At 40.8% G+C, this 25,364-nt stretch overlaps 2 protein-coding genes across 15 annotated transcripts in view; one reads left to right on the top strand and one right to left on the bottom strand.

Moving 5' to 3' along the window:
* LOC101167104 (sodium-driven chloride bicarbonate exchanger) overlaps positions 1 to 25,262 on the bottom strand; it is a 62,232-nt gene extending 36,970 nt beyond the window's left edge. For 3 of the 14 annotated variants that reach the window (XR_013648212.1, XM_078933018.1, XM_078932976.1), the window contains exons 1-2: positions 8,321 to 8,460; positions 5,573 to 5,599 (exon numbers count right to left, since the gene is read on the bottom strand). Coding sequence is in view for 12 of the 14 variants with exons in the window: in XM_078933018.1 (XP_078789144.1) it covers positions 5,573 to 5,599; positions 8,321 to 8,362 (69 nt within the window). In the remaining 2 variants the exon portion in view is untranslated. Of the gene's footprint in view, positions 1 to 142; positions 1,000 to 5,572; positions 5,600 to 6,434; positions 6,716 to 8,320; positions 8,461 to 25,102 lie in introns of those variants that run through there. The other 11 variants (XR_013648210.1, XM_078932967.1, XM_078933033.1 and 8 more) reach the window with 9 other exon arrangements.
* stk24b (serine/threonine kinase 24b (STE20 homolog, yeast)) lies at positions 8,899 to 24,084 on the top strand. The gene is made up of 11 exons (XM_004066541.5): positions 8,899 to 9,178; positions 13,776 to 14,006; positions 14,238 to 14,294; positions 16,633 to 16,741; positions 16,922 to 17,079; positions 18,302 to 18,487; positions 18,568 to 18,716; positions 19,346 to 19,469; positions 19,565 to 19,633; positions 21,176 to 21,312; positions 22,199 to 24,084. Exons 1-11 carry the CDS (start codon positions 9,137 to 9,139, stop codon positions 22,233 to 22,235), a joined length of 1,299 nt encoding a protein of 432 aa, XP_004066589.2. The 5' UTR covers positions 8,899 to 9,136; the 3' UTR covers positions 22,236 to 24,084.
* Positions 25,263 to 25,364: the final 102 nt, after the last annotated feature.

The following is a 25,364-nucleotide window of genomic DNA, read 5'->3' as shown; positions in this document are numbered from 1 at the left end:
GCCCTCTCTGCAGTGGGTAACCTCCATCTGCACATTTAACTACAACACTTTTAAGAATGCAATTCAACTTCTGTGCCTTGGCAAGCATTGTTCAACCTCAAAACAAGATATATTTCAACATGAAGTCCGCAGAGGAGCCTACCTGATAAGCAAACCCTTTATTTAGGTCCACTGTAAGCATGGTGTACCTCCTGTCAGGTGAGATGCCCGCTAACTCCCCTTGTTCTCACTGCAGCTGTAAAATAAGAGGCTCAGGGCTGGAGCCTCACTCAGCTTGCCCTCGTTTCCCTGGATTTGCTGGAGGAAATTCAGAGGAAAAACAGCAGAAGAAAGACACTGCCAGCTTGTCCTCAGCCGCTCGCATCAGCTGCTCTACCCATGCTGGAACGCGGAAGCAGCCCTCCTCCCAGAAGCCCAGAGACACCGGCAGGAAGAAAAAAAAGAAAACAAGAGCCGCTCCAGCTCTTCCTCTCCTGCCGACAAGCTTTCATCCAGGATGGCATCAAATGTTCCTGACAAGCGTCTATCCACCCCCCACCCCCCTTGAGAGATTAGCGCTCTGACATCACTGATGCTGCACTCTGCACGCTTTAGTCCCCCGGCTATGAGGCTGTTACCTCAGGTCATTGTGATGGCGAAGTTGCGCCGCCCTGTGACACCCGACGTCCCCGGCATGTAGGACTTGCATGCTTGTGCCTGCAGAGCCTACCTGAGCTGCAGCGGCTGCTCTGTGGCTGCAGTGCATTGTCAGCAAAAGCGGATGGAGGCGCTCCAAAGAGATCGGGAAGCGGCCGCAGATTCATCTGCTGGCAAATTGCAATAAAGCCGCCTTTGTTGTTGCCGCCATCCGACACTCAGGAGGTTCATCCAGCGTCCCTGTTGCAGTATTCTTAGCACATTTTCACTATCTAATCTAATTCTCCTGAAGGACCTTTCTCCTCATTCCACCATCTGTCTTTCACCTTCCTGCAGCTCCTCCTACCTCCGTGCCCCCCCCCCCTCACCAATGCTATAATTAACCAGAGAAAGGAGCACAGCCGGTCTAAAGGCTCCTCGCTGCAGCAGCCAGGCTTCCTGCATGACTGCAAGTTGCTCACAGTGGACTCGCCAAGTTGTGCAAAGATCTCCCACCGATCTGGAACACCACACTTTTGAGGACAGACCCCTTTGGCAACATTTTACTACTCGTCTTCCTCAGTTGCTGCAGCATATCTACAAACAGATCAATCCCGACTTATTAACTGGCAGACTGGTCCTGTCTTAAGACTAAAGAGTCACGGCTTTGGAGTCTGAGCTTTACGTCAAATTTAAGCTTAAACCACTAAAAATAGCCAGACTCTTGCCACCTAAAGGCTGTTTCTAAGAAAGATATCTTATGGGGTGTGAAACAGCAGCAGACCCTTTTTCTCAGAGTCCTATATAAGGCGTTCTTGTAGCTCATTTCCGCCAAAGCTTCAAACTGTTAATCGGGTCAATGTTTTGTAAAAGGCAGGATGGAGGCAGTAAAGCAAAAGAAATACCAATCTACTGGTAGGGCTCAGTTGAAACAATGGATTGTTTTGAGGAACCGCATGTACAAAAACTACCACTTTGGTGAAAATGGTGGTTTTGGTTGTTTGCTTTGAACATAAGTGATCTTTTCATCTATTTTCAGATTGGGACTTTGAATTTTCGATGGTGGAGCAAGTCTTTCCTTTTGAAGGTGTTACTGTTGGTTTGCACAATAGGATAAGGATGCAGACTTGTACCGCGTGAGTGTGACACCATCCACAGATAACGGGTCATTTCCAGCTCCAAGGAAATTAAATCCTACGGACGCCGCCATGTTTGGAGACACACAACATCAGTAAGCATCGGTCAGATAGAGTCTGAGTTATCGCTTTGATGGCAACCAGTCTCGCCAATCAGGAGTGAGCTTGTTTAAAGGCCACACCCCTATTACTTGAAAGCGGACTCGGGAGAATTTGCCAAACGTTTTGACAATCGACATACTACGACATACTACGACAACTAGATTGAGGCATCTGATTGGTCAGTTTATTTCTTTATTTCTTGTTTTAGTACCATTTCTTAGAATTTGTGTAAATTTCAAAAATTACGGCTTCAAGGCTGCAGTAGAAAACAACTCTTGCCTCAACCCTCAAGGAGATTTCTTAAGGAATTTGAAGTCACATTTTATTCATCACATACTGAGATATTATTTCTCAAAATTAATCATGAATTTCTTTTTAAAAAGGCGCTTCTGAAAGATCATTGTATGCTTTTTAGGCTTTGGTACTTATGGTTTTTCTTTTTTATTCGTCTACTAAAAATGTACATATACAATATTTCAGGGTATTTCTCTAATTGGGAGCTATGTGAACACTAAAAAAATCCACTAAATTTCATTTAAAAATGTCTTGGTTTAGTTCAGTGTAGTATGATTATGCCAAAATGAGATATTAAAAAATTGACAAGGGAGTTTAAGTTACATGATTAATGTTTACATCTAAACAGTTTTTTTTAAATCCATTTTCCGTGTCCCTGTATTTTATAAACTTGTTAGTGATAACCACCAAACTGCCTTAAATAATTCATTTGTGTAGTTTCTTGCCTATAGACTCAGTTAAAATGAGCAACAAGTAACTTTGGCCGTGCAGAAGCCTGCATTTGCAATATTTATCAAGTCTAGAGTAACGGGAGAGGAGACTTGTAAGAGGAAATCACAGTTTGACCAGTGGCATACACTTGTCCTCAGCCTGGCTCTCAGCCATCGGTTGCATAAGCAACATTTTGTCAAACACGCGTCCATGCTCGTCTCCACAGTTTGACTCGGAAGCCTGCCGACGCCGTCACCCTACGATCCCCTCGAAGCCACCGCACACGCTGAAATTTTCAGCTTCTGTGAATTCTCATCGTTGATTTAAGTCGGACTGTTTTGGTTTGCAGTTGGTTGATGACAGTGGGACCAGCGGTGATAGAATCCAGGACATCTGCTGAGCAAGCTGGAGATTTCAAAGTCGCCAGACGCAGAGGTCGCAGACGCAGATGCACATCAAAGATTGCAGTGAAGCACGTCTTTAAAAAGCTTATTTATGTTGAAATGCCTTCTATTTTACATTTATTTTACCTAATTGCTCCATAAAAAGATAATAGATAAAGTGTTGAAAAGTACATTTCGTTTAACTTAAACTAAAGACATTTAGCCAAAATAAAAGTAAATATGAATTAAATAAATATGGATACTGATTAATTAGCATTAAACTGGGATCAAATACAATCATTTAGTATAGCAGCTAAAAAGCTTTTCCGTCTGTTGTAATTCACAATGTAGCCACTAGGTGTCCCTTAATGTCAGAATGCCTTCAATCTGAAATAACTAAATAAAAACATGTATCCGAAAAAACCTTGAAGTTTGTAAAGTGACTGATTAAATGAAATTCCTCACACAGATGATTCTACAAGTTGATAAAAATATTTTTTGGTGTTGATCCAATCTAGTGAACTCCACGTCTACACATAAATCCGATGATGTGGATGTATTTACAAAGTAAAGCGTACTTGTCCAATACCTCAACTGCCTTTAGTGATTAGCAAAAGCGGCAGCAATGCAATTCCTCAGCATTGACATAAAAAACACAACATCGAAAAAATGTTCAGAGATGGATTAAATTTGCATTTAAAGTCCCACTTCAACCATCTTTTGATCTATTTTTTTGGCATGGAGCAAAACCCGCCCCTTCTTCCCTTCACCATTGCTTAGAGCTCGGAGCGGGGAGTTTGTGGTCCGCCAAGCACGTTGTCCACATCACAAATCACACTGAATTTTTTTGTCTGCTCCTTATTCTCAACTGTTTTAATAAAGAAATACCGGTACTCCAAAATGTACATTTAGGCTTAATTTTATTCATAGATGTCCTCCATCATCAGAAAAATGCCACAAGAATATATTAAAAACACCAAACACAGCTTTACTTTTTCTTAAAACGCTAACATCGAACCATATGGAAAGAAGCATATTTATTGCGGCAAAAGGATAACTTCAACCCAGAGCATGCTTTTGCGCCATGCAGGTCGAACTGAAATATGGACTTTTTCCTGCAGCAAGTAAAGACAAAACATACAAAATGCAGCACAATTAACATGTGAGATGTAAAAAGTAACTCCTAATTTTATGCTGCATGTCTAATAATAAAACTTTTCTCTTCCCTGAACTCATAAATCATAGATTTTGTCCTGACAGGGCCGCTCTATATTGGAAAAAAAGAAAAAGTCTTAAGCTACAACACGCAGCCCTCTGTATACGCATTCAAGTGGTCATTATCAGGGAAAAGTCGATGTAAATGCATATGAACACGCGTATTGGGCTTCCGTGTTCAAAACTAGCATTTATGGAGCCCGTGACCTGACATGGGTAAAATACCTATTAATTCCTTCCCACAAATTATAATTCCTTCCCACGTAGAGGAAATATTGTGTTCCCAAAAAATAATAAATTCGTGGGAACAAATTCATTATTTAGAATAATTATTTTGTTCCAAAAAAAATGAAATTTCGTTCCCACGAAATAATATTGAGTTACCACGAAGAGGAAATATTGCGTTCCCACGCCATATTTGGGAACAAAATGATACATTTGTGGGAACAAATTAATTATTTCGTTATTTCGAATGATCATTCTGTTCCAAAAAAAATCAGTTCCCCCGAAATAATAATTTACGTGATAAGTCATTCATAAACAATCAGCCACATAAACAAGCAATATTTGGATTTACAAGTATGATATATCACTGAAATATTAATTCGTTGGATTGAATTATTTTCGTGGGGACGCATTCATTATTTTTTTACCCATGTCAGGTCACGGGCTCCGTAAGCGTTTATGCGTAGCTACGCACGTTTTTACCACTCATGGCACTGAACGCGCATTGAAAGCTAAACCAGATCGAACTTTGACCAATCAGGGACTCTGATTTGGTAGTGACATATAGGTGGCGTCCCTTTGAAATCATGGTAGTGCCAACTGCTTGAAAGGAGCCTGCTGGTTTGCGGCGCCTTCCATCTGTGAAACCAGGGTTCGAATCTGGGCTGCTCCCTATTCCCTTCTCTGCTTCTGTGCCGGTCCCAAGCCCGGATTAATTGAGAGAGTTGCGTCAGGAAGGGCATCCGGCGTCAAATATTGCCAAGTTAACCATGCGACTCATCCTCGAAGGGGAGGTTGTTTCGCTGTGGCAACCCCTGATGGGAATAGCCGAAAGAGAAAGAAGAGTGAAAACTGATCATGAAGGGAAAAATAATTGTGAAAGTCTTTTATATATCAGAATAAAGCTGTGAATCTAGCTGTAGCTAATTATTACAGTACAGTTAAGCCAGTTTGGCTTTATTGGACTAAACTGGATTCTAAAAACTGCTGCGATGATTTCGTGTAGCACCTACAGACCTCTTCAATTGTGAATTTTTTAAAAACTAGAATTTGTCTGTTTTTTTATTTTATTTTGAATTGCCAGTTTTGTTTAAACTTTTTTAAGTGTTCTATATTTGTTGCTGTTGATTTTGAACGTGAAGGTCAGAACAGAAAAGGAAATGTACTCACCACATCTTTACTTTGACCCACTTGTTCCTAAAAGATAAAAAAAATGGAGATGAGTCCGAACACATCAAATGTGACCTTGCACAGGGAAGTGGTGGAAGTGGCCATGAAGTACTTCTTCCTGGACCCGTTTGAGGTGCCAGTCTCACATCAGCACCTCTCATACTTGTACACATCCTGGCGAAACCATGGCAACGCTTGCTGCGTAGGAGGAGCAGCAGCAATAACTTTGAACGACAAGCGGAGCGGCCATGCTGCGTCGAGACTGCGGGGTAAAGCAGCTCGGGCGGGTTCACCTCATGATTTTGTCCTCACATGGCCAATCTTGATCAGCCCTCGCCGCTTTAAAACACGCCGTTTTAGCCCTTCTCTGGCTCTGACAGCGCATCCAAATAAGTGGAGAGACTATTTTCTGTCCCCTTCCAGCTTGGCGTCTCACCTGAATGCCAATGAGACTGTGCGCAGAAGCCGGCTCTGCCCTCCAGTGGGCTCATCTGTCGGGACAGTCTGCTCAGAAACTTCTGACATGCACCATCTCCATCAAACAACCTTATGATGAATCCATCTCCAAAATCATAAATATTGAGGAAAAATATATATATAAATATTCATTTCACAAGGATTAGGCCATCAAACACTGATCTGATCTCATGGAACATGCTGAACCTGTCATTATCATAACTGTTGCTGCTGCTTTTCAGCCTCTACAGCATCAAACCTGCCTCCAGTCTGCACAAAGAGGATGCTCTGTACGAATCTGCCACCAAAAAAAAACCTTCAAGTCTACATATAACACTAATGTGGACCCAAAAAAATACATAAAAGCCCCCTTTCAGGAAAGGGAGGAAACCCTTCAAACCCTCACCGTTGGTAAGAGCGGCTCCATTTGAGCTCCTTGATCCGTGATGTCCATCGTCTTCCCTTATCTCATACAAAGAATGAAAACCTAAAAGTCGCGATCTTAAACTCTGCAGGAAAACGGCAACACTCCCGAGGCTGCGAGCTCCTGGTCTACCGGCCGGGTTTTCGTAAATGGAGGTGACCAAACCATCCCCAGTCCTGCCCTACATCATTTACGCACGGTGGGAGGCTGCGCTTCGCCTCGCGCAGCCGGTGAGGCGCACGAAAGAGAGAGGGGAAAAAAAGCTCATGCGTGCACTGGATGCGCAAATTCACCGGTGGATCCACATCGTTTCTAACCAAACGTTTTCTATAATCAAAAAGAAAAACCTGCCGTATGCTTTTAATCATGATTTATATAAATATATACACATTTATATGTTTTTTTTAATTGTCGTTTAATCATCAGACTTGACAGCACACCTTCACAATAACACGTCTTTTTTGTGCTCCCTACACTTCCAAATGAATACTAGAACACTGTCGTGGATGAGCAGACATCCCATTGTGCTCAGCAAACAAACCATCTGCACCACCATCCCGGCCTTCGCGTCAGCCGCCGGTCAGGAAGAGAGGCTTATGCACCACCGCCCTCTACCGGAGAGGAGAGGTACTGCAGCGCCTGACCTTGACTGACTCGTACATGATGTCTCCACCACAAGCATCTGCACAAACATTAGCAATCTGCCACAACCGATCCTTTTCAGTGTACCCACCTCAACCTTTTGAAATCTTACAATAAATGTAACATCACCTAAAAGTGTTGTTAAATTGTTGTTCTAATTCTAGCACTGTTATTCACTGTCTAAAATTCAATTAGGAGTTATATTCACAAGGAAACATCAAAGAATGGATCCCTGCCCTCTTTTATAGGCTATGTCTGAATTCCCACCCTACTGCCTAACTACTAAAAAACAATTGAGTGTGGGACTAGATCCTAGACCTAGATTTTAGAAGCAATTCAGACACCGTGCTCACTATTTTATTTTCTCTAAACGGTAAATATGACGTCACCAAATTCACAAAGTGAATATCTAATCGATATGAGTGTTTTACAACTATTTTACAACTAATCCAATGTGTTCTGATGATAAAAACATTTTTGGTTTACTTAAAACAAAATTCAAAACTTGTTCAAACGCAATGCCTTGTGGTCTATATTCACCAATCTAGTGAGCATCAATGCACACGACTTTTTCTCAGAGACGTCTGGGAAATTTCTAGGGCACTCTATTTTGGAATTATTCGTACAGCACCGCTAAATGGCGAACGCACTATATGGTGCACCGTGTCGTGAGTTATGAAGGAATTCAGACATGACCATACAGTCTTTGCTAACAGCTTCTCTAAAGTGTTTTAGTTTTCTTTAAAAAGATTCAAATAAGATGTGAGGTCACAAGATCATAACTCATAATCAGAACTATAATTTAGAAATTATTAATTAATTTAAAAATTAGGAACTTTTTTCCCTCAAGTTAAAAATAAATATAATCAAAACAAAATTGTTATTTTTTTAATGAAGGGGGCTCAGTGTAGCCCGTGGCCCCTTTTTTTCTGTTGATCCGTCCCTGGTAGATTTTCCTATATCGGTCATTTTTTTTTAAAGGCATTTGCAATTACATGCCCCCAAATATTTCTTGCTTTTTGTCTTTTTTTTCTTCTTTTTTTCAATATAAAATTATCTGATTTGGTCATTGCAAATTGGAGTAGACACGGACCAAATGATCGTCGTGTCATTTGGACCTTTATTTAACCTTCTCAACCTGATCTGCCTGCACGATAAAAACACATCTAACTTTTCGTTCACCCGGGAATAAACCCGCTAAACAGCTTCAGTTCCAGCATCAGTACCTGGCCGTTTGGAGCAGAGGAAGTCAGGATGTCGCGGCTCATCCTGATCCGGATCCGGATCCGCCCAGCCAGGCGTCACAGCGCCGACGAGAAGGTAGCGGAGAATACGGCTCGAAAGTAAAGGGGGGAGAAACAACAACAGTGGCGAGCAGTCTTCACCGCCGATGCCGGAGCCCTGGGGGTAACTGCAGACCAGCCGGGGCAGAGACGACCTCTGCGCGCGCTCCTGCCTCCGTCTTGCCGGTGACGCCTGCCCGGATGCAGGCAGACGGGGGCTGCACACACGGAACGTTTGTCGGGTCGCCTGCGTTAGCCGCGGAGCTAACCTGCTAGCCATGTTGGCTAGCTGACAGTTAGCGGGAAGATAAGCATACACACAGAGTGACAGCGGGGGAGATATTCCACGTAAATATTTACTGCTGCGCCACAGAATCCGCAGACTGAAATTCTTGGTGGCTAGTTCTGCGGGTGAGAAATTGGATTTAACTCTGGGCAGAGGCTTAGCCAGGTGGTTGGCTGGCTAACATTGCGGATTTCTGGTCCTCGACGTTAGCAGACGTCAGGAGCGTGCTCAGCTGTTCTGAGTTGTATTCGAGGGTTGTTGTTTTTTTTTTCTCTCCCCCCCCCCCCCCCCCCCCCCGACACATTGGAGGCACACAAGGAAGACCTAGACGACTTGGTACTCCAGGACTTTGCTCAGCAGAGCTGGGTCCCACAGAGTCGCTGACATAAAACGGCCTGTCGGGAACCACCGGCGCCGAGGAGATCCCAGCGTTACCCGCCGCAGCAGCAGGCGCTAATCCACTCGGCTTCGTGATGGCCCATTCTCCCGTGCAGGGCAACCTGCCGGGGATGCAGGTGAGCTCCTTCTCCGTTAACCAGGAGGCTGTTGAAGGTCACAACAAAGTAGTCTGCGCGCGTTTGGTTACACTTCACCAAATCTGCCTTTTTCATTGCAAAGCTGCAAGCCAGGGAGCTCAGTAGGCACACAGCTGTAAGTCCACGGATATACAAGGACCTCCACACATTGTTGGGACTCCTTTAACTTTCATACATCCTTCTTGTTAACGTCAGGTTGCATCTGCTTCCATTCAACTGACATAATGAGCCTTTATCTACTGGAAAGGTCATAAAAGGAAGTTGTTTTACTCAGCGCCTGCTCTTGTGCTTCCAACATATCAGCACCCTCTTGAGAGTTAAGTCATTTTAGTTCACTTCCTGTGGCGTAGTAGTCTTTTTCTCATTCCCGTCTAAGATAGAAATGCTGCAAGTGTGCAGCTGCAAAAAAAAAAAAAAGCCTGAAAATGCGGTTTTGTTCTGAGCTCCTCTCGCCTGTAGAACCATTTAGTCTTTGATTATTTTTTTAATTGATCTAGTTTTAACCAAAACGCTTATTTTAGCTGAGAACTGAGAAGCAGACTGTCATGCATGACTTATCTTGCCGTACGTTTGTGATAAATGTGTAAAATTGTGAAACTCGAGACTTGCAAATGCTCATGGCTAATATCCACTTAGCTCTTAATGGATGTGAACACTCCCTTACTCAATTTTTTGTATGTACTAATCCGTGTTAACCCGCCAATGAATTAGGCAAACAATGAAGAAAAACTCTATTTGTACCAATTGGGAAGTAGAGAAACTGAAACTGGAATTATTTTAGTTACAGATGTAGAGTTCAGACAAGACAGCTGGGTGATAGAAAATAACAGTGCACTCTTCTCCTGTAAGAGGAAACTGTCTTTATAGATATAAAACAAAAATAGAAAATGTAACAAAAAACATATAATTAACCATTTAAAAAACAAATGCACAAGAAAGCTTATGTGAAACCAGAAAAACTGCATCAGTTGTTTGATGGACTCACACAGTCCTAAACATTAACAGAAAACTGTTGTAAAGGCTTTACAAAACAGCACGGTATCATCAGCGTAAAAGTGTTATTGATGTGTGCTGTGACAAATGGAGGTTTATATAAAAAAGACACATTCTGTACAATATCTTACAATGGGTGTGGAAAAATTCACATTTTGGATCAGTTAAATTTTTTTTTTTTTAGATTACAGTCATCCCTGGATATATCGCAGTTTTTTTGTAGTGAAATTATGCTATGTTTTTATTTTTATTTTGCTTTTTTAACAATGGATTGAATACCTTTTCCTGATTGGCTGTAGACCATTTGTCAATCAATCTCCCCTGTGCCATGTTTTCTACACAGAATGAGTTCAGTTTGCCCAATTAAGATAAATCTCTGATCACTATCAGGTATTTGTTTTCATTCTATAATACTGAAAGTATTTTTCTACATAGTGTGAACTTTGAGTTAAACAAAAGAGAAAATTGTGAAAATGATCGTAAGAGAATAATGTATAAAGTCTAAGAAAGATGACAAAAATGGCTTTGGGATTTCCTTTCTTTTCTTATTTCCTTTCTTTTCTTATTTTTAGAACCTAACTATCAGAATAAACAAGAATTACTAATTTTTTTGCAGTGTCAGCATGCAGGAGAGTTTGAAATTATTATTTAAATCCTGTCAGGTGTGTATTTTTGGGTTTGCAAAGTGTAAAAGCTCACATGAACTGTAGCGTGTTTAGAACAAGAATACTGTCCACTTGCAAGTGAATCCTGGTGCGGTTCAGTTACAGAGTAAATACATATAGAACAGAAATCCAACAAAGCAGGAATTAAGGAAAGATGAGAAAGCATTCTCATGGTAATTGTAGTATTAAAAGATTCGTTTTTTTTCCACTTGTAAAAATAATAATTTTTAAAAAAAACTGTGAACCCTGGTCTCATTTAGAGTGAGGGTCTCAGTTCACTTTAAGATAAACCAAAGTGTGGAAGTGAGTGACATTAATGCCATGTATTACAAAAAGTAAAATGACCTGCCTACAGTAAACTAAAGAACCAGCACTCATGAAGGAGTTGTAAAATATCTAACAGAAGATCTAACAGAGTAATTGTGATTTAGTGATGAGGCCCAGGCCCCTAGACCTTTATTATAATCGAAGGATTACTGTGTGCAGTTTGTTTCACCTTGCTTCTTTCCCCGTATGGGAATAATGCCCCAAAGTGAGCGACATTTGGAATTGTGTGATGAGTTCAGGGGGTTTGGTTCGCTTTTGAGAGTGCAGTGTGAAAATAAAAATACTAAAACCAGGCATTGATGTAGATTAGCCTTCTCTGCACTTTTTGACCAAGTTCACAGGACTTTTCTAGTGTGAAGGCAACCTCAGATGCTTTAACACTGAAGATATAACCAGCAAAAACCTAAATAACACGCTTTTTGGACGCAATGTAAATCTTAGACTGTTTACACGATCAGTGTGAATCAAGTGATTCTGACGTGGAGAAAAGCACCTTTTCACATCTGCACAAAACCACTTTTCTCCGTGACAGAATCAGCTACTTCATATTGATTGGGTAATGGCCGAGTAACGATTCCTTTTACCAACAATTCGGTTTATATCATAATTTGTGGTTGGCGATACGATTCATAATCGATGTTGGTTCATTTTGAACGATCTGATTCACTGACCTAAAGTCGATCCAGGACATCTTTAGCCAAAGAGATAAATAGTTGGGTACTGAACAGTCCTGTTGAAGATTTTTGCCAAATAATCAAGTGTTCTAAAAATGTTCCGTTTGGATTATTTTTTATATGGAAAAACAACAGTGGGCTGAGCTTTATAAAACAAAGTTCCGCCTGGTGTTGTTTTGCCACATAAGCATAAAAATATTACAAATGGAACATTTTTAGAACTTACTACCACACATTATGGTCACATCTTTGCTAAATTCAAAGTGATTCCACACATTGGACTGGAATGATGGCATTTTTTTTGCTGCTATCACACGTGTGTTGACTGCTGTGATCCACTTGGCGATTTTTGACATCATAGTCAAATAAACCTACAGTGCCTCATTCCAAATGGTATTTTCCAATATCGATTATCATCAATTTATTTCATATGGAAAAGATTTTTTAATGAGAGTTGGATTGGATTAACCTAACTTGCCTCAGACAGTTCGATGTGGTTGGAGAAATCCCGTAATCAATTAATTGCCCCCCTCCCCAACTTGTGTAAGGACTTCATTACTACAGGGGCCTCAAACACTTTTAGAGTAGGAAGCTACTGAGAGGTACAGTAGGAGGCTACCACCCAATCACTGAAGGAGTCTTGGGTTCTCTTCCAGGAAAATTTAGAAAGATACGCCCTTTATAAGCATTTTCCAGGCATCTGGGGCATTATTTCAGCTGTTTTTAAAGAAGTAGAGAAGGGGGGATTTAGTACTTAAATTCTACTCTCTCACTGGTAAAAACTATGATCCCCCCCCCCCCCCCCCCCCCCGACCTGTTTTCCTGTTAGTGTTTATCTACACACAACTTTCAAAACTTTTGAGGAGGAGGTGTCCTGGAGGTGTCACAGGTGGCAGATTTTCCCCAGGTGCCGGTTACTTTTGAGGCACCTGCACTGTAAAGGTCCAGTGTTAAAGGATTAACCAATAAGAGTTGGTTAGACCACCAAGACTAGCCGGTTTGCTCATTTCAGACAATTCCATCCCTCAAAATGAGAAACTGTTTGGATTGATCCGCTTAGTGTGAAATCAAATTGAATCAAAACTTGTTAAACCATTTTCAGTGAATTTCCTCAAGCTGAACTGAAGCATGATGGTCCTGACTAGTTTTTATTGAATCAAACTACAATCCAAGGAGATTTCAACATGATCACAGTAGCACTAGGGTCAAGATGACCCACTCCAGTGTTTTTGGATAGCAGGAAGTTCCAAGCTGTGGTTCAACTGTAATCAAATGCTTACATAGCTGCTCCAAAGCGGATCCTCCCTGAACAGATCATAGAAATGTTTCTTATGTCAAAGTTAAACTATAACTGAATTCTTAAGACAAATGTTTTTACTTTGGTGTCATAAAATACTTTGCTGGACTCTTCAAAATGTACACTTTGTGACGGTTTAATAGTCCGTAAAGACTCTGTAGTAAAGTTTAACATGGATACAATAGCAAGCTTGATAATTATGGGATGCCTGGGTTAACTTGGTTGATGATATGTGATGTAACGATGAATCCTGATCATCTTTTGGAGACTGTGTGTGTTATGAGTGTTTTTTGGAACTGTAGGACAGCATTTCACGTTACAGATATGACTTTTAGTCTGGTTCCATCTTGTTCAAATCAAACCTAGAAAGCCTTCTGAGTGATGAAGAATTGAAATATCAAATAATAAATAGATGCTGTTATTTTTTTAACTTCTATTCTCAAATAGTTGCATTGTTTTCGCATCACTCTCCTTTGTCCCTCTCAGTGGACATAAACACTGTGTAGCATCAAACACATTATTTCCTGGAGGACTTTCTGATTTATTCCCCAACATTTTGTTCATTTATTTTTTAATCTTTTGCTTATTTTTTTATCCAACTTTCCTCTCTCCGCCTCCAGAATGCCAGAGTGGACCCCGAAGAGTTGTTTACCAAGCTGGAGCGCATCGGCAAGGGTTCTTTCGGCGAGGTGTTCAAAGGTATCGACAATCGCACGCAGAAGGTGGTGGCCATCAAGATCATTGACCTGGAGGAGGCGGAGGACGAGATCGAAGACATCCAGCAGGAAATCACGGTGCTCAGCCAGTGCGATAGCCCCTTCGTCACCAAGTACTACGGCTCGTACCTGAAGGTGACGTCGGTCCCATAACGTGTCTAGTTTCCCAAGTTTATCCCAATCTTTGATATTCTTCCTCCCACTTTCTGTCAAAACAAAGTGATTGGCTTAAAATGGCCAACTCCCCCACTAAGCTGTCATTAGTGTCATGTTAAGGATTGTAGCCTCTCAAATCTTCACAAACCACCTTGACAAAGAGTTTCCTTAGCTGATCGTTAAGCTCTCCCTCTTTCTCCATTGCTGCAGGACACAAAGCTATGGATCATCATGGAGTATTTAGGAGGAGGCTCTGCTTTAGATTTGGTAAGCGGTTTTCTCTGCTTCAGTTCGATTAAAAACAAACTGCAGACTAATTTGTCTCAACTCGTTTTATTTCCTGTTTTTTTTTTTTTTTTTCCCCTCTTTCTTTTAGCTTTGCTAACCTTTAGAAACACCCCAGAACACACAGGTTGTTTCCCAATTCTCTCACTTCTCACTATTCAGTACACAATATAAGGAATTTCCAGAAGTCTGCGAAAAATCAGTGTGCATGGATGCCAACTAGATTGGGGAACATTGACCACAATGCTTTGCGTTTGAATGATGTATAATTTGATGTAAAAAAAAAAAAAAAAGCGTACATTTAATTTCCATAAGTCATCTAAGTTTAGAACAGTGGATTTACAAATAGTCTTAGTAAAATGTTGCTATTTATTGTCTTTTCTTTAAAAAAAAAGGAGTGACCATATGTCTGAACTGCGTTAAAGTCTAGGGCACTAGCTAGTCCTGTTCAATATAAGCTATTCCATACCAATGTAATGCGTTGAAAAGGGGAGGAGCAACCAAGAGGCTTCAAGTCTTTCAAAATCTTAATGACATTCAATTTTTGACCTGCTGAGGCAAAAAGATAAAATTCAACGTTTCAAATTAAGTGAGTCTAAAGTAAGAGCTCTAATTTTGCATTCCATTTTTGTTCCATTGGAAATGTTAGGTTGGGGTTGTAAGAGGCTGTAAGCGATTGGGACAGATTGTAAACAAAAGGATGATGGGAAATAAGGGCAGGCACAGTACGTGGCAACAGTCCCGACGGCCACAACTTGGAGGAGAATTTCTAATGAACTCCCGCTGCCGCTCTGCAGAAACGATGTCATCAGACACAACATAGGTTTTTTGTTGTCGTTTTTTTGGCTAAAAAATGGCATAATCATATTTAAAAGACCACTGGGAACACTTTGGGGGGAAAAAAAAAACATGATCGGAGGGAGACTTTAAGATGTAGACGCTCCTGTCTATGACCATAACAGGTCCAGATAACCCAAAAACCTGCAACACTCGTACGCGTCAACCCCCTTTATGCTTAACCTTAAAAAAGTTAGCGTAACTGGACAACTGTCTAAATGTTTTAGTATTGCAAAATTGCTGGTTTTGACTAAATCTTTGTATATAAACACAGTTCAGCAGCCCGCTGTTGAAACATCTGTTTACTCTGCGTACAAGTGTTGTAGCAAAGATAATTTCCTAAATAAATACTGAAATCAGTGTTTAATCATCTCTAATTGCAGAAGAGGAAATATTGTGGTTTGGCAGGGAGTTGTTTCTGTCTACTGGGTTGATTGTGTTGTCGTGATAATTTCCTGCTGGCGTCTCTGATGTATCTTTTCTCCAAATTAGCTCCTGTTGGTTCAACAGAAAATTGCATTTCTAAAGAATTCTTCTCCTTGAACGTCTTTTTGGGGTTTTAAGGTCGGCAACGGGAGTCACTGCTAGTTTTTGTCAAATGAAGATTAAACTGGGGAATTATTTCAAAGGTTTTTTTTTATTTAAACTAATGAGATTTGATGGTTTTAGTATTTTACAAGTTTTAAAAGACTCAAAATTTGAAAAAAAATGCATTTAACAGATTCAGGATTATGTAGTATTTTTATTGTTTTTTTTACAAAGTAAAAAACTTGATCAAAGTGAGAAATTTCAGTAAACTTTGAAGTAGCTTTGGTTGGAGTGGATCTCTGAATGTTTACGCACATTCTCATAGCAGGTTGAAGTGTTTAACAAATCAAATAAAGCCCTTTACGCATTTGACCAATCGGGTGGAGCCCTTTATGTTAAATGAGATGGGTCATTTAGAGTTCCATTTATGTTGACTTTTTTGTAAATCTGTTGCAGTGAAATGGAAATTATGTATTAGTTGTGTTGCTATTTGGTCATGTATCACAAGTCATATCGTCATCGCAATACAGATGACTAGATTGCAAGTTGTCCTCACATCGTGCAGCCCTGGATCCTTTCACTGTTTAAAGTATCTGATGCTGTTCAGGGTCTGTTGTTATGACTCTAATCTACAGTAGGAAAATAGATGAAAGGTTTGTGCCTGAGTATCTGGTGGAAAAAGCTCTGAGGTGTGTTCTTGCCCTCACAGGGGAGAGGGAGACGACCTAGTCCAAACTTTCAACTTGTTGCATTTACTTCCAAACACACCAGCAGCAGCACACATTAATGAGCAAACTAGTTTGTGTTTGTCCTAAAATTATGCATGAAAAGATCTTTTTGTTTTCACGTTATCGTTGTGTCTGATTTTAACCCGTTTAAAACAACAACAATAAAATATCCTCTGCCACTCCGAACAGTTTCAACCTCAACTGCTGCTGTTTTTGTTTCCTGAAAGATGGAGCCCGGACCTCTAGATGAGACCCAGATCGCCACGATCCTCAGAGAGATCCTGAAAGGCCTGGAGTATCTGCACTCCGAGAAGAAGATCCACAGAGATATTAAAGGTATGAGCGAGCGCTGCAGTCTGCGGCGGCATATCATCTTGCACACTGATGGGATTGGCGTCCACTTATGGCTTCATTCATTATACAGCGTGTTTTTCCTCCAGGGGGTTGAGGCAAAAGCTGAGCTGAGGAGAAGGTTCTTAAGATGCCGTTGTTTTTTTTCCTTCCTTCTTTCGTCAGCGGCAAACGTTCTGCTATCCGAGCAGGGAGAGGTGAAGCTGGCAGATTTTGGCGTGGCTGGCCAGCTGACTGACACTCAGATCAAACGCAACACCTTCGTGGGCACGCCCTTCTGGATGGCACCAGAGGTGATCAAGCAGTCGGCCTACGACTCAAAGGTGGGTAGGATCTCATCTACATCCTCTCTTGGTGAAACTTTTCTGCAGGACGCGACGCCAAAGAGGCAAAATTTAAAGCTCGATCGTCATCATTTCGTATATCTCTAAAAGCCTTTTTGTTTTTTGACTTCATTTAAATTTTAACTATTGATTTATTTGTAAACTGGTAGGTAATTGTACTTCTCAGTTCTCCTTGTTTGGACAGTTTTCTTATAAAGCTGATGGTGCATGAACACAACGATCTACTTAAAAAGCAGGAACGTCTGAACAGGCCAGCATTGTTGCTTCAAAGCAAAGAGTGAAGGTTTTGAAGAACTTCCTAGAAAGCGGTTCTTCTCATCCCTTGAATACATTGTCAGATTATGAAGTTAGGGATTAATCTATCCTCAAATCTATCCTTTTTTTTTTTTTGCAGTCAACTATTATTTTATCTACCTTTGTTCAGAATACAAGTTTTAGTGCAAAAGAAAAGCTAAATGATGTTGAAATGCCCTCTAGTGGCCAATTTAGGTAATGCGTATTATATTTGTTTATCTACTAATTTTCTACCTTTATGTTGAGGAGTTTAAAAAACAGTTCAGTGATTTTTTTTTTTTAATGCAGATTCTGCTACGTAAAACTTTAAAAACTTTTCTTGGACACAATTGTCAGCTTTGAAGGGCGCCATGTTTAGTTAAAGTGGGACATCGCTGTAAAAAGATGTCAATAAAGGTCAAGAATTGTCAATACTGACACTTAAACTAATTATGTTGTCTTACTAATGCAAAGCTTTTTAAAAAAAAGAAAAACTACATGAAACCGCATGCAAATCTAAAATATTCATGTTGTTTTTAAAGGTAAATGTCTTATATGAAGAAGTTCTATTCATCCACACACATTCACTCACTGATGCTCTGGAGATCAAACCTCAGACATAATCGATCCGCAGAAGAACTAAACAGGGATCAAACGTCTATCAGTATGGCATATGTTGACCATAGCCCTGTGTGTTGTTACACTGTGGCATCAGGACAAGCGCTGCAAGGTTTAGAAAATGTGAAAACCGGGGGGGGGGGGGGGGGGGGGTAGATTTTTGACATAAATTTTGATCTACAAAGAATTTCATGTTTTTCTATGTTCTAAAAATGTTATTGTTCAGTAAAAAAAACATTTTAAAAAGCACTGATTGTGTTTGTTTAGTAGTTCTCCTTTGTGTGACATTCCTTGACTTGGTTTCTCCCAGGCGGATATCTGGTCGTTGGGTATCACAGCCATTGAATTGGCCAAAGGCGAGCCGCCCCACTCGGATTTGCATCCCATGAAGGTTTTATTCCTGATCCCAAAGAACAACCCGCCCACGCTGGAGGGCAGCTACTGCAAGCCGCTCAAGGAGTTTGTGGAGGCCTGCCTCAACAAAGAGCCCAGTTTTGTATGCAGACACGTACATTTACACGTTTGAATGTCCCAGAATTCAACGCTTGCTCAAGTCACTTGTCTTCCTCTCCGCAGAGGCCAACAGCCAAAGAACTGCTCAAGCACAAACTGATCGTCCGCTACGCCAAGAAGACTTCATATCTGACCGAGCTGGTGGACAAGTACAAGAGATGGAAAGCAGAGCAGTCCAGAACCGCAGAGTCCAGTTCTGATGAGTCGGACTCGTAAGTCGTGTTTCCTTTACAGCAGAAAAAAATTCCTTTTTGGGAGAGCAGTCACACTTTTTTGGCCCCTTGTTCAACCCTTTCACTCCTTTGACTGTTTACACAAATAACACAATTCCAATGGAAGTGGAGAAAAGCAGTTTTGTGCTGATATGCAACACTTTACTGCTTTTCTCCGCCTTAAAATCCATAGAAATTGCATTAATTCTGTAAACGGTTGAAAGGTTTCTATAATTTGGTGATCGCTTCAGAAAGGGTTAACCTGAACTGGTTTCCTCACATAGTTCTATTTTTAACTGGTGGGAAAAAAACCAAATGCTTGGTCATGGGTCACTTCAGTGTAAATGCAGAATAACCCAATGGAGGTCTGAGGACTACCAACATTTCTTCTTCTTGAAGTTTTATCCTCCTGGCCAGTGATTACTTTGAACAATACCTCCCCCAAGTGAGTAGTTTTTGCAACTGCAATATCTTTCCTGAGTTAAATCCACTTCTCCAAAAACAAACCAAGTGAAGAGGGAGACATTCCCAACCATTCCAGTCAAGTCTGCATGGTTGTACTTGAGCGACACCTTCAGATGGATGCAGGACCTTTTGAAGTTGAATATTTTTCACTTGTATGTGACCAGAGAGCAGGATGGTCAGGCGTCGGGTGGGAATGACTTTGGCAGTGATGACTGGATCTTCACCATCCGAGAAAAAGACCCCAAGAAGCTACAGAACGGAGAAGGACAGTCGGGAGTAACAGACCAGGTCAGCTGCTGCTCCAAGAGACTGCAGGAGAAGCCGAGTTCTTCTCATCAACGTTCATTAACTACAACTCTCACACATCTCCATGTGTCCTGCAGACAAAAGACATTCCAAAGAGGCCTTTTTCACAGAGCCTGGCTGCAGTCATCTCTCCTGCATTGGCCGAGGTGAGGAGCGCCACCTAATTGCCCAACAACTGTTGGTTTTCTTGGGAAGATGGCAGAAAAGTCCATACATCTTAAATCAGTAAATGTACATGGCAGGGGTGTCAAACATACGGCCCGCCAGATGGTTCAATCTGGCCCAGTCATGAAAAGTAAAAATTATAAGGATGTTTAGAAAACAAAGCACATTTCTAGTCCATTCCTGTGGCGAGTTATGATTTTTTTTTTAAAGAAATAACCGAAATGCGCAATTCCGCCACTACGGGGGGCAAAGGAAAAGCAAACCAGGTGAAACAGCATTTCTCTGCAAGTGCCAAAAGTGAATCCTAACCGCTTTGGGTCTGGGTACAATGCAGTTTGGTTCCCTGCGAGCCTCACAGCTGTTACATTGCTATAGGATGATTAGTGACACCCTAATGACCAAAATGTTGTCAAAAAGAAAAAAAAGGTTGAAGTGGAGTGCTGAGCTTTCCAGGAAAAATGGACTGTTTTATTTGTTCACAGAACTGAATTTAAAACCTGCTTGATTGGTATGTCATCAACGGGTCGCAGTGCTCCAAGAATATAACATTTAGCACCACTATCAGACTCACCAGAAAGAAAAGTTTAACCGTTTGCAGTTAAGAAAAGAGAATATTCAGACGGGTTGAATGTGGCCCCCGAACCAAAATGAGTTTGACACCCCTGGTATATAGCCTTGTTTACACTGAGTGGTTCAGTCCAGTTTAGAAACGTCCAGGCAATCCAGGTGAGCATTTCCACTCAGAGTTGGACCGTCACGGTGCATGCGGCGTGACGCTAACAACAATTGCAGCTGCCGTAGAGGAATACAGCCGCTTTCTTTTGTCGTACTGACCTTTAGCCAATCAAGGGGTTTCAACAGTAGCTCCGCCCTAACCGGTCAGTTCCTTTTTCTATGGACTTACAACCAACAGGGGCCCAAAAATGGTACGGTTCAGTCCAGCTTAAGGGGTCCGTTTTATGATGGAAACGCTCGAAACAACGGACTGGACTGCACCACATCAGTGGAAACAAGCCTATATTCAGTCAAAGTCTTAAATTTAAAAAAATGAAATACATTTTTTTTTTCAAAATTAAAGTTTTTACATTTTTTGTAAACTATAACATTATGACAGTAGTTGAATATTTGGTAGTTTGTAAAAGGGTTTTGGTTGTTTGATAAAACCATATTTGGGCAGTGTAAAAAACATCCTTTTTTTTATTTGCATTGCACATATTAGCCTTAAGGCTCTGCCCACATGTTAGTCTCTAACTGGCACTGCAGATACCCTTCATATTGATCAGGACCAAAAGGAAATGTTTCATTAAATGGAGTCTTTCCACACGTCGCTGTAAAGATAAAAAGTACTTCCTTTGAGAGAGGAAGAACTATTGAGGGTCCCCTAAAGTTTCTTGCTACAACACAGTAAAAATGCTAGAGGAGAGCAACACTAAGTAAGAAACAAAAAAACATGGTTGTTTCTTTCTTTTACTTTTAATGTGAAAGGGGCTCAGTCTAAGTAAGACAATGTCTCTGATGTATAGCTAAAGGCACGACAGGAGAAGGTCAATGGGAACCCCATGGTCCTGGACGAGCTGAAGGAGGCGATCCTGCTAGCGGAGGAGGCCTGTCCCGGGATCTCTGACTCCCTGGTGGCTCATATGGTTCACCGGCTGCAGAGGTAACGAGTGCTCTCTGGTTTAAGTCTACGTTCATACCGGGCATTTCACACGCGTTCAGGAACATGCTTTCAATGAATGGTGTTCACACTAGACCAGCAGGGAGGGGCTTCTTGTTCTTCTTTTTTTATTGTTTAACCCTTGTGCTATCGTAGGCACTTTAACATTGGGAGTGGGGTCATCTAGACCCACTAAACAGGGCCCTGAACCTTTTTTCTTCAATGATTTGTGAACCTCACTGGTCTCCATGAATTACATAAAATCCTCTCCACCTTTATCCACCTTTGTCATGGTAGGGAGAACACGTCAATGGTCATCTTGACCCCATAGGATAGCACAAGGGTTAATAGCGTAGGTCCACCCCCTCCAGTTAGAACCAAGGATCACAAAAAGATTTCAACAAATTTAAAGAGTGTGTAACGTCAAAGCGCTCCAGGCTTTGTCTTTCACAGCTCTATTCCGATATATGAAAGAATTAGTGTCACATTATTGCGGCCGAGCACAAACCGCAATTATTCATTTCTCCTCCATGGTTAACTTTTAAACTGTTTGCACTTCTGTGAATACAAAGGGACGCCATCGAATCGCCTTTACCAAAAAGAAGTCCCTGATTAGTCACAGTTCAACTACCTGTAGTTCAACTTTCAATGCGCGTTTAATGGCTGCGCGTTTTGTACGTAGAGCCCAAAAACAATCATGGAAACTTGCGTTTCCAAAGTTACACATGAGCGCGGAAGCCTGAAACGCACATTTTTATTTTTTTTTTTACTTTTCATTGGAAGCGGTTGCTTGAACGCTCGTTGCAGAGAACGGTGTGAACGTAGCTTAAGATTGAAGTTTCAGCTAAAAGCAGAATTCTTCATGCATCGTTTTTTGTTGTTTTTCCAGCTTCTCCACAAGTAGGACTTCCTCTACCTCCCCGTAGTGACCAGCTATGTGCCCTAGCTTTTCTCTCCCAGACCCCCCCCACGCCCACCAACGCCCCAGCCAGCTCAGAGGGGTTCAAAGTTGGGAGTGAAGTCATTCAATACCAGCTAGCTGCATTTTGACCTCGACGTGAGAGAGGCCGCTAACCTAGCCTGAAAAAGAAAAATAATTGATGATAATAATATTCAGAAGAACTGAACTCCACAAGAGGAGAGCAGAAGAACTTTGGAGAGCTTCTTTCATCCATTAATGAGAGGAGAAGTCTGTCCGAATCTGCATGGACTCCGTTCAGCGCAGAACCACCCCCCTGAATTCACAACCAGACTCCAGCTCCTCCTCCCCCTGACTGGAATGCAGGCGCCACATCCCTAAATCCTCTGAGAGCATGCTTGAAGAACCTGCAGGGATGCGATCAACAAGCTGTGTATGTGCGTGTGCCTGTTTCTCCTCCCGCCGTGCGTTCAACTCCCCGTTTTGGCTAACTGCAGCATTCTTAATGAAACCTCAGGTAAAGTGCTTTAAGTGGACTGTGTCCTCCGAGGCAGAGGGGGGGGCGGGGCTTCGCCATGCTGTACATGACTACAAGTTATCATAAATCACTGTGTACAAAATGGGGTCATTTTGTAGATACTGATTCAAGAAGAAAACGTTGAAAACATCTCACAAGTATCTGCAGCAGAAGAAGACGGAATGCCTTGCCTTTTTTTTCAGATCAACTCTCCTGCCTTCTCGCATTTCATCCGACATTTCATCTGACAATTTATCAGTGTTTCTTTTTTTTGACTGACGTCCAGTCTTCCATTTCAATCTCCTGCTGAAAATCATGGAATTAACTCGGATACTAAGCTTACTTTTAGAGGCACAAGTCTGTGTTTGTAGTCGGAGGAAAACCTGCAACTTGTACTTATGTTTAGACAATTGAGTTCTTTTTTTATTTTTTAAGTCCTGTTCAGGAGAGTGGTAGCAGACAATTTCAAGGGGAGCAACTAGCGCGGAGTGTAATGCTGATATCATTTTGAGTATTATGGTTGTTGTTTGTTTTTTTTCCCTCGGCTCGTATTGTTTTTTTTCTTAGCTGTACTTTAGACCTAAAGTGGAGGCGAGGAAGAAGCGGCAAGGAGCACGGACGGCAATCACACGGCGACACTTCGCTAGCGGCCAAACTGAGACGATAAGAACCAAGCTATCCTCGCTGCAGTCATTTCACACCTCCACTATAGAAGTGCCATGTCCGCTTTTATGCTTTCACCAGACATTTGTAGTATTATTATTTGCACCTTTTTTTTTTTTTCTTCTAATTTTCAGATCAAATTTTTCGTTTTCTTTTTTTTTTTGCACTTTGAAAGTTTGTCAAGTATTTAAAGAATCCTGCAAAACAGGGGGGGGGGGGGGGGGGGGCAACGGAAAACAATTGCTAATAGCCATGTTTTACTATATATGTTTACTTAAGAGTTCCAGAATTTACTACTGTGCTATTGCAGCAATAATGTTGAGGAGATGCATCAAGATGCACTCGTCAACCCAGGGATTGAAAGAAATTAAGAAATATCTGATATTTTTATAACAGCAAAGAGTTAAGTATGGAAAATATGGAATGCTTTATGGATACGGGCACCTGCCTTTGGCAAAAAAAAACAAAAGAAGAAAATATCTATACCTTACAGAGGAGAAAACATATGCTATGGAAATAACAAAATGTGTACATTTGGTCTCCTTTATCCTAGCTGACAATTTATAGTACTGTATATAATCTTTGCTTGTGTCATTTGAAAATTCCCAAGTTAAATGTAAGCTCCTTGTAAGCTTCGAAGTGACATGAGAAATAAAGATCTAATGCTAACTGACAATGTCTTCGCTTTCCTGTTTCACATATTTTTATTGAAAGCTTCCATTAGTATGTTCATACAGATTCACGTCTTTGCTTTTCTAATCAATTATTCTGAAATACAGGATTTTTTGGGGGGACATTAAGATCACGTAAAAACAGAATTTGATTCCTATTTTGTTTTTGTTTTTTTTGTTTTATTTACTTTTGGTCCTGTCCAACAGCTAGGCAGGCAGATGAGAGCTGAGGGCCTCTTGTGTTGGACATATTTGACTTTAACAAGAGGGGTTATTAATCTTCAGACAAACCGAAGGTGTGACTGAACAAACCCCTTTTGTAATTGAGGCCAAACTTTATTCATTTCAACCATGATTGAAAATCTTTGGTGTTGGACCGGACGGAAAAGGAAAGAAGGGAAGAAGAGGGAGGGATGTCAGAGGGGGGGGTAAGATGTTGAAACTATATTTTAAATGCATTTCTCACTTGGGATGTGTTGGACTTTCAGCTATGGTGCAAAGTAGTCAATGTAAACAAATAAATACAGGAAATGTATATCTATACAGATATATATTTGGAGGATTAATCATAACTTGTTTGGAAAAATGAAAAGGTAAAATATTTTATATAGCCATATAAACATGCAAAAGACGACATTAAAATGACTCTTGATTGTAATACAATACAGGACACATTTAATCCTTTAAATATATATATATATATATATATATATATATATATATATATATATATATATATATATATATATATATTATTTGGGAAAAAATAGGGGCAGAAAGCAAATTCGTATGATCACAATCCATTTGTGATTTTTTTAATTGATAAATTATTGAAGTGACATGTTTTTTTCCGATATACTTAAATAATGTTTTGATAAATCAAAAATAATATTTAAAGTGTAACCAACTAAACATTTTATTTTAGCTGGCAATGTTTAAAGAGACAAAAATTAGCCTATTTAATTAACTACGTTTCTAGCGTCCAGTCCAGCCTAGCTAACTTACTAGCATTAGCATCCTTACCTTTAAAGGAAGGCCGCCCTGGGACATTTGTCGTGATTTAACAGCTGGGGCTCCCTCTGCATCCATACAAGTTCTTCCAAACGTTTGCTTTAAATTAGGCTAGTTTTGGCGGCCCAAATCCCGCTCAATGATTGGAGACTGTTCTGAGGTCCCGCCTTCGAGAAATCCGATTGGTTGATGGAACTGTAAGGAATCGATTTTGATTGGATCATTTTACCTTTAGTTTATGCTCGCTTTTTTTATTGGCTAAAGAGACAATCGG

Source organism: Oryzias latipes, chromosome 2 (assembly GCF_053564925.1).
Source record: "Oryzias latipes strain Hd-rR chromosome 2, Olatipes_Hd-rR_3.1".
Lineage (NCBI taxonomy): Eukaryota > Metazoa > Chordata > Actinopteri > Beloniformes > Adrianichthyidae > Oryzias > Oryzias latipes.
The sequence above is the reverse complement of the archived record's forward strand: the minus strand, read 5'-3'. Positions and strand labels throughout refer to the sequence as shown.